A 13,972-nucleotide genomic window follows, 5' to 3' on the forward strand; every position below is an offset into this window, starting at 1 on the left:
TCCAAAAAGTAAGATCTTTGTCCCCATGTGCAGTTGCAAACCGTAGTCTGTCTTTTTTATGGCAGTTTTGGAGTAGTGGCTTCTTCCTTGCTGAGCGGCCTTTTAGATTATGTCGATATAGGACTTGTTTTACTGTGGATATAGATACTTTTGTTTCCTCCTGCATCTTCACAAGGTCCTTTGCTGTTGTTCTGGGATTGATTTGCACTTTTTGCACCAAAGTACGTTCATCTCTAGGAAACAGAACGTGTCTCCTTCCTGAGCGGTATGACGGCTACATGGTCCCATGGTGTTTATACTTGCGTGCTATTGTTTGTACAGATGAATGTGGTACCTTCAGGCGTTTGGAAATTGCTCCCAAGGATGAACCGGACTTGTGGAGGTCTTTAAAAAAAAAATCTGAGGTCTTGGCTGATTACTTTAGATTTTCCCATGATGTCAAGCAAAGAGGCACTGAGTTTGAAGGTAGGCCTTGAAATACAGGTACACCTCCAATTGACTCAAATTATGTCAATTAGCCTATCAGAAGCTTCTAAAGCCATGACATCATTTTCTTGAACTGTCCAAGCTGTTTAAAGGCACAGTCAACTTAGTGTATGTAAAATTCTGACCCACTGGAATTGTGACACAGTGAATTATAAGTGAAATAATTTGTCTGTAAACAATTGTTGGAAAAATGACTTGTGTCATGCACAAACTAGATGTCCTAACCGACTTGCCAAAACTATAATTTGTTAACAAGAAATGTGTGTAGTGGTTGAAAAACTATTTTTAATGACGCCAACCTAAGTGTATGTAAACTTCCGACTTCAACTGTATCATAAAACCTTTCTTTGGGGGCCTAGTTACACCCTAACACAGTGGTCTGAAACTTCTGGTTTACAGGCCAGATCAAGCCTGCAAGTCACAGTTTGCTGCCTTACAAAGTGATATGTAATTGGAATCCAACCAGAGTGAGGATATCCAACAATTGGAACTTTTAATCACCCGCAACCATTCAGAATGAATAAACTGGAACAGCCATCTCAATAACAGGTGCAATAAGTCCAACTACTAACAGATTGGATTAGTAAAACATAATTTTTTTAAAGTATCTTATTTATGTTTGGGTAGAATAAGATTGAAACAAACAATTCTGAAAAATCAACCTGCACCAGAGCATAAGCTGTAACGAAATTCGTCCTCCTCTGATGAGGAGTATGAGATCTCGGACCAATGTGCAGCGTGGTAAGTGTTCATATTTTTAATAAAACAACTGAACACTGAACAAAACAACAAAGCGACAAACGAACAGTCCTGCAAGGTGACGAAAAACACTAAACAGAAAATAATCACCCACAACTAAAATGGGGAAAACAGGCTACCTAAGTATGATTCTCAGTCAGAGACAACGAACGACACCTGCCTCTGATTGAGAACCATACCAGGCCAAACACATAAACACAACATAGAAAAAAGAACATAGACTACCCACCCCAACTCACGCCCTGACCAAACTAACACAAAGACATAATAAAGGAACTAGGAACTAAGGTCAGAACGTGACAGTACCCCCCCCCCCAAAGGTGCGGACTCCGGCCGCAAAACCTGAACCTATAGGGGAGGGTCTGGGTGGGCGTCTGTCCGCGGTTGCGGCTCTGGCGCGGGACGTGGACCCCACTCCACCATAGTCTCGGCCCACTTAAGTGGTGCCTTGGGAGCAGTGACCCTCGCCGCCGACCTCAGACTGGGGACCCTTGCCGCGGGTGGACGGGAGATTCCGGCAGCACCGGACAGGCGGGAGACTCCGGCAGCTCCGGAGTGAAGGGCGGCTCTGGCAGTTCCGGAGTTAAGGGCTATTCCGGAAGCTCAGGACAGACGGGCGGCTCTGGCAGCTCAGGACAGACGGGCGGCTCAGGACAGACGGGCGGCTCCGGCAGCTCAGGACAGACGGGCGGCTCCGGCAGCTCAGGACAGACGGGCGGCTCCGGCAGCTCAGGACAGACGGGCGGCTCCGGCAGCTCAGGACAGACGGGCGGCTCCGGCAGCTCAGGACAGACGGGCGGCTCCGGCAGCTCAGGACAGACGGGCGGCTCCGGCAGCTCAGGACAGACGGGCGGCTCCGGCAGCTCAGGACAGACGGGCGGCTCCGGCAGCTCAGGACAGACGGGCGGCTCCGGCAGCTCAGGACAGACGGGCGGCTCTGGCAGCTCAGGACAGACGGGCGAACCTGGAGGGAGGAGACGAAGAGACAGCCTGGTGCGTGGGGCTGCCACAGGACCCACCAGGCTGGGGAGACCTACAGGAGGCCTGGTGCGTGGAGGAGGCACCGGATGGACTGGGCTGTGGGGGAGCACTGGAGCCCTGGTGCACAGCCTTGGCACCACTCCTCCAGGCTGGATGACCCCTTTAGCCCGGACCCTCCAGAGTGCAGGCACAGGTTGAACCGGGCTGTGGGTGAGCACTGGAGATCTGGTGCATACCACTCGCACCGCTCCCTTAGGCTCAATACCCACATACAAGCCTAAGATCACCATGTGCAATGCCAAGCGTCGGCTGGAGTGGTGTAAAGCTCTCCGCCATTGGACTCTGGAGCAGTGGAAGGGTGTTCTCTGAAGTGATGAATCACACTTCACCATCTGGCAGTCCAACGGATTAATCTGGGTTTGGTGTATGCCAGGAGAACGCTACCTGCACGAATGCATAGTGCCAACTGTAAAGTTTGTTGGAGGAGGAATAATGTTCTGGGGCTGTTTTTCATGGTCCGGGCTAGGCCTCTTAGTTCCAGTGAAGGGAAATCTTATCACAGCAGCATACAATGAAATTCTAGATGATTCTGTGCTTCCAACTTTGTAACAGCAGTTTGGGGAAGGCCCTTTCCTGGTCCAGCATGACAATGATTCCGTGCACAAAGCGAGGTCCATACAGAAATGGTTTGTCGAGATCTCTGTGGAAGAACTTGACTGGCCTGCACAGAGCCCTAACCTCAACCCCATCAAACACCTTTGGAATACATTTGAATGCAGGCCTCCCAACCTCACTAATGCTCTTGTGGCTGAATGGAAGCAAGTCCCCGTAGCAATGATCCAACATCTAGTGGAAAGCCTTCCCAGAAGAGTGGAGGCTGTTCTAGCAGCAAAGGGGGGACCAACTCCATATTATTGGCCTTGATTTTGGAATGAGATGTTCGACAAGCAGGTGTCCACATATTTTTGGTCTTGTAGTGTATCCCTCTCACAGGAGCTAGGCTATACTTCCAGAAGAATTCATCCAACTGAGAATACTTCAAAGAGTATCATTCAGAGACATCAAACGCTTTGTTACTGTCCACCATTGGACTGACTGTGTGTGTAGTTTGATTGACAGTAAATGGAACAGATCACTGTTGATGGAGACTAGTATTTCCAGATGTTGTCCAATGTTGTGCCTAGCCGAATTTGTTGCAAACAGGAGGTGTGTCGGCATATTGTTTTTTTAAATGTGTTTTAACATGATTGTTATTGAAAGAGGTTAAACATGTTTAACTGATAGATACAAAAAAAATGTGTTCAATTGAAATTGAATCAAGGTCCAGTCATTTTTGTGAGACTAGGATGAGTCATTCACAAAAGAAATGTAAAGAATTATCCAGATGAGTAAAAAGCACTTTCTGCCTTTTTGTTTCTTTCTGTCTGTCTATTCTATATTTTTCAACTCTCTGAAGCAACAACCTTACAAGCAAAACAATATCCACGAGGTATTTAAATCAGCCATCACATGATGTTACAATGAAATTCTATACATGCAGCATTCTCTAGGCGCTTGATTCTGTCAGAAAAGACTGTATGTGCCACTGATGTTTCAGTCTTAACTATTTGTTTGGTAGCCATGTTAATAATGAAACAAAATACCTGGAGCTCAAATATTAACAATGTTTGTTTGCATTGTATGTTTTTTTTCTCTGTGTTTCTGTGTGTTTTCTGTTTGTCCACCAAGGGATCAGAGGAAGAGGAACAGCAGCTCAACAAGGGCATGTCGTTATTAGAGAGCCAACACCACCACCTATTGCACTGTCTGGAGAAGACCACTGTGAGTCTCTAGTCCAACCATACTCTACAGATGTAGGATCTTCATTTGATCGCCCTGTTGCAGGAGAACTGTCCTGCAGTGCTGGAAATGTACAACTTTTTAACTTGAGGTTTAAAAAGGCCTCTGAAGTTTGTAATTTCCACTTTGAAACTTGATTTTACCTTAGGAAAAATGTATCAAACACCTACGAAAATGTCCATGAATTATAATCCACATAATAATTCACATTTCCTGTTGCTGCGGGATTATTTTCCTGCTGTAGCAAACAGTCTTAAATTAAGAGCCTACATCTGTATGAATAGAAAACCATACTCTAACCATAGTGTACCATCCGCAATAAATAGAAAACCATACTCTACCACACTCAATAAATAGAAAACCGTACTCTAACCATAGTGTACCATCCTCAATAAATAGAAAACCATACTCTGACCATACTCTGCCATACTCACCAAATAGAAAACCATACTCTAACCATACTATACCATACTCACCAAATAGAAAACCATACTCTACCATCTTCAATAAATAGAAAACCATACTATACCATACTCACCAAATAGAAAACCATACTCTACCATCTTCAATAAATAGAAAACCATACTCTGACCATACTCTACCATACTCAATAAATAGAAAACCATACACTAGTCGTACTCTAACCATACTCACCAAATAGAAAACCATACTCTACCATATTCAATAAATAGAAAACCATACTCTGACCATACTCTACCATACTCAATAAATAGAAAACCATACACTAGTCGTACTCTTAGCATACTCACCAAATAGAAAACCATACTCTAGCCATACTCTACCATACTCACCAAATAGAAATCCATACTCTGACCATACTCTAGCATACTCAGTAAATAGAAACCATACTCTTGCCATACTCTACCATACTCAATAAATAGACAAACATACTCTACCATACTCAATGACTAGAAAACCATACTCTAACCATACTCAATGACTAGAAAATGAGGGTTCCTCTGTACAAAACTTTTTCTTTTTTTTTGGAGACATGTTTGTATTTGTATTTATTATGAATCCCCATGCACCTACTCGTCCTGGGGTCCAGCAAAATTAAGGCGGTTATACATTTTTTAAAACATTACAATACATTCACAACAGATTTCACAACATATTAAGTGTGTGCCCTCAGACCTCACAGTCCCCGCTGTTCCATAAGGTGTATTTTTATCTGTTTTTTAAATCAAATTTTACTGCTTGCACGAGTTACTTGATGTGGAATAAAGTTCCATGTAGTCATGGCTCTATGTAGTACTGTGCGCCTCCCATAGTCTGTTCTGGACTTGCGGACTGTGAAGAGACCTCTGGTGGCATGGCTTGTGGGGTATGCATGGGTGTCCGAGCTGTGTGCCAAAAGTTTAAACAGACAGCTCGGTGCATTCAACATGTCAACACCTCTCACAAATACAAGTAGTGATGATGTCAATCTCTCCTCCACTTTGAGCCAGGAGAGATTCATATGCATATTATTAATGCTAGCTCTCTGTGTACATCCAAGGGCCAGCCATGCTGCCCTGTTCTGAGCCAATTGACAATTTCCTAAGTCCCTCTTTGTGGCAGCTGACCACACAACTGAACAGTAGGTGTGAAAAAACTAGGGCCTATAAGAATTGCTATGTTGATAGTGCTGTTAAGAATGCAGAGCAGCACTTTATTATGGACAGAATTCTACCCCATCCTAGCTACTGTGGTATCAATAGTAGACCGTTTACAATATCATTAACTTACTCAATTACCACCTTATTCATTACAATATTTAGTTGAGGTTTAGGGATTAGTGAATGATTTGTCCCAAATACAGTACTTTTAGTTTTTGAAATATTTAGGACTAAGTTATTCCTTGCCGCCCATTCTGAAATGAACTGCAGCTCTTTGTTAAGTGTTGCAGTAATTTCAGTCGCTGTGGTAGCTGATGTGTATAGGGTTGAGTCATCCGCATACATTTACTCAAAGCCAGTGGCATGTCGTTTGTAGAGATTGAAAAAGTAAGGGGCCTAGAAAGCTGCCTTGGGGAACTCCTGATTCTACCTGGATTTTGTTGGAGAGGCTTCCATTAAAGAACACCATCTGTCTTCTGTTTATATAGCAGATGGTATATCCTCCTTATAATACAAGCTTTGTTTCCAGAAGGTATCAAAATTGTAAATAAATGTTACACTCATAGAGAGCTGCAATAGCCTCGTAGACAGTTATGGAGGGCTAAAAGTCTGCTGAACCATTCAATGCCACGGTTTAGGGAGGGCAGAGGGCCAGATATTTGTTGGTGTCAAGTAGTGACCCAATCAGTTATTTTAAATCCATCTTCAGCTGTTGTGAATTGCCCTTCATAATGTCATTCGACCCTCACATGAACCATGACACACAGCCTCAGGAAGCAACCTAGTGATATCCTGAACTTTTTCCTCAGTAAAACACAAAGTCTTTGCCCCGGGTACAGATCTATTCCTCACCATTGAACTCCTTATCACAATAGCTGGAAGGATCCGGCCTCTGACGTGTCTCGAAGTTGATTGCGAGGCCAGAGCCACATAACGCACCTGTGAAGAGGGATGCTGAGACGCCGGCTGCGTGCAGGCCACAACAGCCAAAGGGAAAGAGCTCTGATCGAGAGCACGACCCAGCAGAGGGGGGCCCGGTGGTCCATTCTGTGCCCAGGCAGTTGATTGACTAGGACAGGGAGAGGTAGCTGGAGGGACATCCACAGCCATGGACAGAACACCCAAGTCCCCGGCAAAAGATAGCTGGTACAGGGGCTCAAAGAGATGTCAAAGTCTTAAGTCCAGGTGCGGGGGAAGAAGGCAGGCGTGCCGAGAACAGTTCCTCTTCTTCTCTCTGGTTCCGAGACGAATCCATTTACACTCACCTGGAGTCGAACAATGAGCAGCTATTTTCTGGTTCAAGCTTGTAGAGGCGTGCAGTGACGGAAATTGATCATAGTCCAGGAAGGTCCCATTATGATCTTCTTGGATGTTTTGATAGGAAGCATTTGAAGATGCCGATAGGATCGTGGAAGTCTTATTCAGTTCAAGGCGCTTGGTCAAATTGTTTATTTGTTCATGAAGATTAATAAACCTTTCTTTAGCTGCATCAAGTTCACTACATTTTTCACAAATGGACCTTTCCCCGTGACAGCTATGAACATGTCGCAGATGATACACTTAATAGCACGCGAATCCCCAGCAGATTCAAAGGAACTTTCACTGCTGAATGCCGACAGTCCAAGAGAACAAACATTTCCCGGCGCTGCCAGGGACTTAGATGCTCCCTCTATGGCCGCGGACGCGCCTACCAGCGCCTCGCACAACTGTGATGTTGTCGGTCTCTTTGAATGTGAAGAGTGAGAGAGAAGTGCAGGGGGGCGGGTGATGGCTGAGTCTGTTGTCAGTGGCAGGTCGCCGGCTGTTCCTTGCTACGCACCGGACCGGCTGCGTGTTAGCGTTTGGTGTAGCCTCTCAGAGCTGTGTCCCCAGTGTCTAGTCGTGGGGGATATAAAACATACAATTATAGCAGGTACTGGCCAACAATTGGAGTCACACTCACACGCTGGAAATAAGCACTTTCCTTTAGTAGTTCCATAGAGAGCGTTGTAGGAGTTGAGCTCTTGGTAGCCTGGCTCTGTTGGTGGTATCCCGGTACTGAAGCGAGGGAGTAAAAAACAAAGACGTTATTGTGTTATTTGCAGAGTTTTGATTAAACGGTTATTCAAAGTATTTTGTTTACCTTTAGCAGGTAGTTGCAACAAACAGCACAGCAGCAGCACCCCCGAAAATAGTTTTTAGGATGACTAAAACCAAATATAGAGATAATAAAGATAATGAAACCTATATGTTTTTAAATAAGATCATCTTTGAGAATAATCCCCAAAATAAAATTTGTGCAGCAGGGAGAATCTAAAATGTCCAAAATGTCATGGCTTGGGGGCCATCAATTTTGTTATAATGTTTGAGTCACTCAGATAGCATAAGCACACGGCATAAGCACATGGCAAACTGCGTAGAATTGCAGAACATTTTATTTAAAACAGATTGTTGTTTCTCAGCCCCATGGCAAAATGTGTAAAATTGCTGGAAACTAGCTTTAAACCCGTAAAATGTTCTCTCCCCCCAGCAAAAGGATGCCCCCGGAGCACCAATGCTAACTTTACCACCGCTGCTGAAAACAATCCTAGGGGAAACACTGGTTGACCTGTTACCCAGCATGGCACACATCCTCTGAGGTCTGATTTTATATAGTGATAACATCTATTATATCACTATATAAACCTTATATATTCACTTATATAGTGTGAATATATAATCAACCCGGCAGCAGCTGTCTTTTGATCCCTCTCCTCCTTCGCAGGCCCATGAGTTTGTGGATGAGCAGCTGTATGAGCAGAACTGCCTGGAGACCACGATCCAGAGCTACACCTCCCACAGCCCCTCCTTCTCCAGCCAGGACGGGCCCATAGGCACCTGCTGTACCCGCCGGGGGAAGATGAACTCCCCACTACCCAACTCCAGCCTGCCCCTCCAGCCCAGCCATCAGCAGGGCTCACTACAGGAGCTCAGCGCCCTGCACATCCAGTGTGGGGATAAGCTGCCCCATACCACCAGGTTAGAGACCGCAGGCAGCCAGGCACATGGACACAGGTTGGAGTTGACTCTCCTTAGGCACACATCTACAATAAACTTATGAAGGAAATCCCTTACCATTAACATACTAAACTGATCTTAGATCAGTGTCTTAGGGCAACTTCATCATACTCAGCACAGATGTGCGTCATGCACACATGCAGTCCCCATAGAATACACTAGAGGGCACTGTAGGATCGTCTATCGCTTTTGTTACAACAAGTTGTTGGGCCGTTTGTAAAATGACTGCACTTTTACAGTATTTTCCCACCCCCTTTGTCTGTCTGTCTGTCTGTCTGTCTCATTACTCTCTCATTCTTCTCTCTCACCCTCTCTTTCTCTCAGTCGCTCCAGTCTCAACATGAAGACAGACGATGTGGGCCTGATCAACTGCAAGGGCAGTCAGATCACCACGGCGATCATCAGCATCCCCACGGCCCCCTCCGACACCACTGACGGGGGCGGTCTCCACGGACCCCCCCAGCGCAGACCCCCCCCACCCCCCACCGGCCCACAGGCCCCCAGCATCAATACCACCGCCAGCTCCAATGTCATTAAAGTATCTGCTCTGTGACTGTGTGACGAACCCAATCGACAGACTGACTGAGCAGGAGGAGAGGTGAAGGGGACTTTCACTTGAACTCTGCCTTGAAGGACCCTGTCGCCTGTTTAGAGGAAGAGAAATGGGAGGGAACTCCCATTTTCCAAGGAATGTACTTGGCCTTTTGAGAAGCCAGGGGATAGGCTACTGTATACTGAGAGAAATGTTGAAACGCAAGTCAGCTGATGGTAGGCTACTGTGTGCCCATTTCCCAAAAACGGGCCAGTATGTTTGAATTGCGGGAATCGACAGGACAAAGGAAGTCACTGTGTCTTTGTGCACTTCGCACCTACTCTTTATTTTCTTGATCTGGCTACAGCTCAACCCTAAATGTGTAAAAGATATTCTTCTTACACTTACAAGGTTCAAAGGAGGATGAAGACAACGATCAATGTTTTAACTCGAGTTTGGTTGGTCTTCTTTGCGTTTTCTGTTTGTCGTATCTAGTTTCACCTTGATTGATACAGTTTTGGAGTTTTTTCACTTCTCCAGTGGACGAGGTGTGTCGGTTAATATGATTGTGGTGATTTTTTTGTTTGTGTATGTATGTACGTGTGTGATGATACTTTTATGAAATGTTAATACTTTTGTGGGTTTTTAAACCTGATTAGATTTTCATCCGTCCACAATGCCCTTAAAGAGCGACTGCCCCTAAAAAGCCATTTCTCATTTTGAAAATGGCCTATAATGGGATCGATATGAGTCAGACATTTATTATACTGTCAAAATCGACAACAAAATGTGAATAGGATAATTTGGGTCATAAATTTAGTCTCATCCAGATTTGTGAGATGTCAGGAAAAAAAATGTATGTTCTGGAATGAAGGGTACCGTAACAGTTTTCCTTGGGTTTGGTAATGCCCATGGTCAGTTTAGTTTGACATTCGATATCCCTATGGGGCTAGTTAGGGACCACAACATTCTAAAGGTGAATAGCTCCAAATTTCAATAAATTAAAAACTTCAAACCAATTATAAATTGTAGAAATTAATTAATATACAAATATTGAAAGCATTTAACGAGAGAACTAAAACATGGGCAACATGAAAATATTGTCCCATTTATATTGTGTATTTCATTGACGGTACCTAACCATCCCCAGAGATAGGCTATCAAAAGTCAAACCAACTTTGCCACAGTCGCACACTAGTCTGCTGAAACTAATTACCTAAATAATTTGTGTAACTCTTCCCACCTGCGAACACACACAAGCGACACCCACAACAAACCACACCCTGAAACCAACTCACGTTTGAATTCAGCCATGGCCGCTAGCATTTCTTAATGAACCAAATCTAAAACCAGGCCAAAGCAGGAAGTTCAGTCGCCCTTTAAAATCAAAGGAACATAAATGACTACTCAGACAAATATTTTATGGGCTAACTATTTTTTTGCTAGAATATTTTATCAGACACACTACAGTACCATTGCTGTTACTCGGTCTCTGTCTCTCCCTTGCTCTCTCACTTTCTCCCATGCTCTCTATCTCTGTCTTTCTCTCTCTCCCAAAATGTCCTAATTTTTAAGACTTTAGAATAGCAGTTTAGTCGTTGTTTTTTCAGCTCAGTGGAAGACAGTAGAATCACCATGGTCCCATGCAACCATGGATGTCATTAGCTAGGTTTCCATCTAATTGGCGACAGAGTTTCATGCGAATATTCAAAAATCTGCATCAAGAAAATATGCGCATTTCCCCATCAGTGGTGTGTTTCCACCAAACGGACTTGTTACGCGCACACAAAGTCTTGTACCGAATAAAAATCTGACGTTCAATGGGTTTCCATCGCATTTTGCACTCTACCGATTAGTATTGTTAGTGCGGGTAGGCTAGTTTACATGATGAGATTATTATGGATAAGAGCAAGAATTTTTTGTTGTTGTCAAACAGCAGTCAAGCATTGATCATCATGTCACCGGAATAAGACCCTCGATATTTGCTGGAAAGGAGAATCAAGCTCATCACCTTGTGAAGTTCATCATAAATCGTAGTGGGAGGACCACACAACATGTCATCGCATGACTCCCAAGTTTACTTCGATATGATGGTTATTATATCAATATTTGCGCATAAAAGCGTTTCCACTGACATTTCTCGCATTGTTGACTTTACCGGCACAAAAAGATACCACCTTGTCGAGCATATTTTGTTTTGTTGACGTTTAGAAAGTTTACCCAAAAAATGTTATCCGACATGTACTTTATTTGCAGAAAAAGGTTGGATTGAAACCGGGTTCGTGCCCTACTAGGATGTGAACAGGCCTCCTCTACATGTTACATTAACTGTTGTCCATGCTGTAGGTGCCTGGCGTTTGGAATAGCTTGTGACAACTGCAGCAAAATTATAACAGATAAACAAGTCTTTTGTTTGGTTCTTTACGTATAAAATGATTATTCCACGCTGTAGGTTTTTGAACAATGAAAATGAAAATACTGTGTTGCATTTGAGGAATCGGTATGTTTTGTATTGACTTTTGTGTTCTCATCCTTGTATTAAATAGAGGTTAGGACATTCAGTTATATTGTCCATGGTGGTGAGCCTATGTGTAATTATTAAAAAGAGCTAAGTTAACTTGTTGCTGACCATGTCACGAGAAAGATGAGTTCAAATCATATCAATAGTATACTACCCCTATATACACACAGTGTACAAAACATTAGGAACACCTCCCTAATATTGAGTTGCACCCCCTTTTGTCCTCAGAACAGACTCAATTTGTCAGGGCGTGGACTCTACAAGGTGTCGAAAGCGTTCCACAGGGATGCAGGCCCATGTTGACTCCAATGCTCCCCACTGTTGTGTCAAGTTGGCTGGATGTCCTTTGGGTAGTGGACCATTCTTGATACAAAAGGTAAACTTAAGTGTGGAAAAACCCAGCAGCATTGCAGTTCTTGACGCATTTAAACCGGTGTGCTTGGCACTTACCCTATTCAAAGGCACTTAAATCTTTTGTCTTGCCCATTCACCCTCTGAATGGCAGACATACACAATCCATGTCTCAATTGTCTCAAGGGTTAAAAATCATTCTTTAACCCGTCTCCTCCCCTTCATCTATATTGATTTGAAGTGACTCCCAAGTTTACTTCTATATGATGGTTAATATATCAATGTTTACGCATAAACGCGTTTCCACCACCTTTTCTCGCATTATTAATTTTACCAACCCAAAAAGATCCCACCTCGTCTAGCGTTTTTCGTTTTGTCGACATTTGGAAAGTTTACCAACAAATGTTCTGCTTCCATCAGGCCTGTCATGACATTTTGTACTTTACTCGCATAAAAAGGTTGGATTGAAACTTGGTTAGTGCCCTACTATGACGTGAACAGGCCTCCTCTACATGTTACATTGACTGGATTCACCTGGTCAGTCTATGTCATGGTGTTCCTAATGTTTTGTACACTCAGTGTATTTGGAGGGGGGAGTCTCAACGATGCTAATTTTGTCCCCATCCAGGTTAAGGCCTTGTCACATTTACCATACCCTTTAATAAAGAATGCTGCCTGAATATATATATATATATATATATATATAAAAATATACTGTAAGCTGACCAGGGTTCATACTCAAGGGTTCACATTATAGTCTATTGCCTGGAGCATACAGTGCCTTCAGAAAGTATTTATACCCCTTGACTTATTCCACATGCTGTTGTGTTACAGCCTGAATTCAAAATGATTTCAAAGTGAATAAAACATCTCACCCATCTACACACAGTCCTCCATAATCACAAAATAATGTATTGAAAATGGAATAGAAAGAAAATAGAAAACAGAAATATCTAATTTGCATATGCATTCACACCCCAGAGTCAATACTTTGTAGATGCACCTTTGGCAGCGATACAGCTGTGAGTCTTTCTGGTTAAGAGCTTTCCAAACCTGGATCATGCAACATATCATTTGAAAGGAAACACTTTGAAGTTTGTGGAAATGTGAAATTAATGTAGGAGAATATAACTCATTAGAACTGGTTAAAGATAATACAAAGAAAAAAACATGCATTTTTTAAATTTATTTTTTGTTCCATCATCTTTGAAATGCAAAATAAAGGTATTATTAATGTATTATTCCAGTTTAGGCGCAAAATAAAGGTATTATCAATGTATTATTCCAGTTTAGGCGCAATTTAGATTATGGCAGCAGTGTATGTGCAATGTTTTAGACTGATCCAATGAACCATTGCAAAATGTTGTATCAAGTCTGCCCAAATGTGCCTAATTGGTTTATTTATACATTTCCAAGTTCATAACTGTGCACTCTCCTCAAACAATAGCATGATATTCGTTCACTGTAATAGCTACTGTAAATCAGGCAGTTCAGTTAGATTAACAACAATTTAAGCTTTCTGCCCATATCAAATATGTATATGTCCTGGAAAATGTTCTTGTTACTTACAACCTCAAGCTAATCACATTAGCACACATTAAACCCCCCTCGTCCCGTCCCCCTGTCCCGTCCCGTGGGGGGATCACAAATCCCGCTTAAGTCAAAACTGTCACTCCGCCACTCAGGAACATTCACTGTTTTCTTAGTAAGCAAATCCAGTGTACATGTGGCCTTGTGTTTGAGGTTATTGCCCTGCTTAAAGGTGAATTCATCTCCCAGTGTCTGGTGGAAAGCAGACTGAACCAGGTTTTCATCTAGGATGATTTTGCCTGTGTTTCTTTTTTATCC

General features: G+C 43.2%; 1 protein-coding gene across 1 annotated transcript in view; it reads left to right on the top strand.

The window, feature by feature from the left end:
- The window catches only part of LOC110527773 (potassium voltage-gated channel subfamily D member 3-like), a 67,240-nt gene extending 56,318 nt beyond the window's left edge, over positions 1–10,922 (top strand). Inside the window, exons 4-6 of the mRNA XM_036983255.1 lie at positions 3,955–4,047; positions 8,428–8,681; positions 9,045–10,922. Of these exons, the coding sequence (XP_036839150.1) occupies positions 3,955–4,047; positions 8,428–8,681; positions 9,045–9,273 (576 nt within the window). The 3' untranslated portion in view covers positions 9,274–10,922. The remainder of the gene's footprint in view (positions 1–3,954; positions 4,048–8,427; positions 8,682–9,044) is intronic.
- Positions 10,923–13,972: the final 3,050 nt, after the last annotated feature.

The sequence above is a fragment of the Oncorhynchus mykiss genome, chromosome 7 (genome assembly GCF_013265735.2).
Source record: "Oncorhynchus mykiss isolate Arlee chromosome 7, USDA_OmykA_1.1, whole genome shotgun sequence".
NCBI classification, from domain to species: domain Eukaryota; kingdom Metazoa; phylum Chordata; class Actinopteri; order Salmoniformes; family Salmonidae; genus Oncorhynchus; species Oncorhynchus mykiss.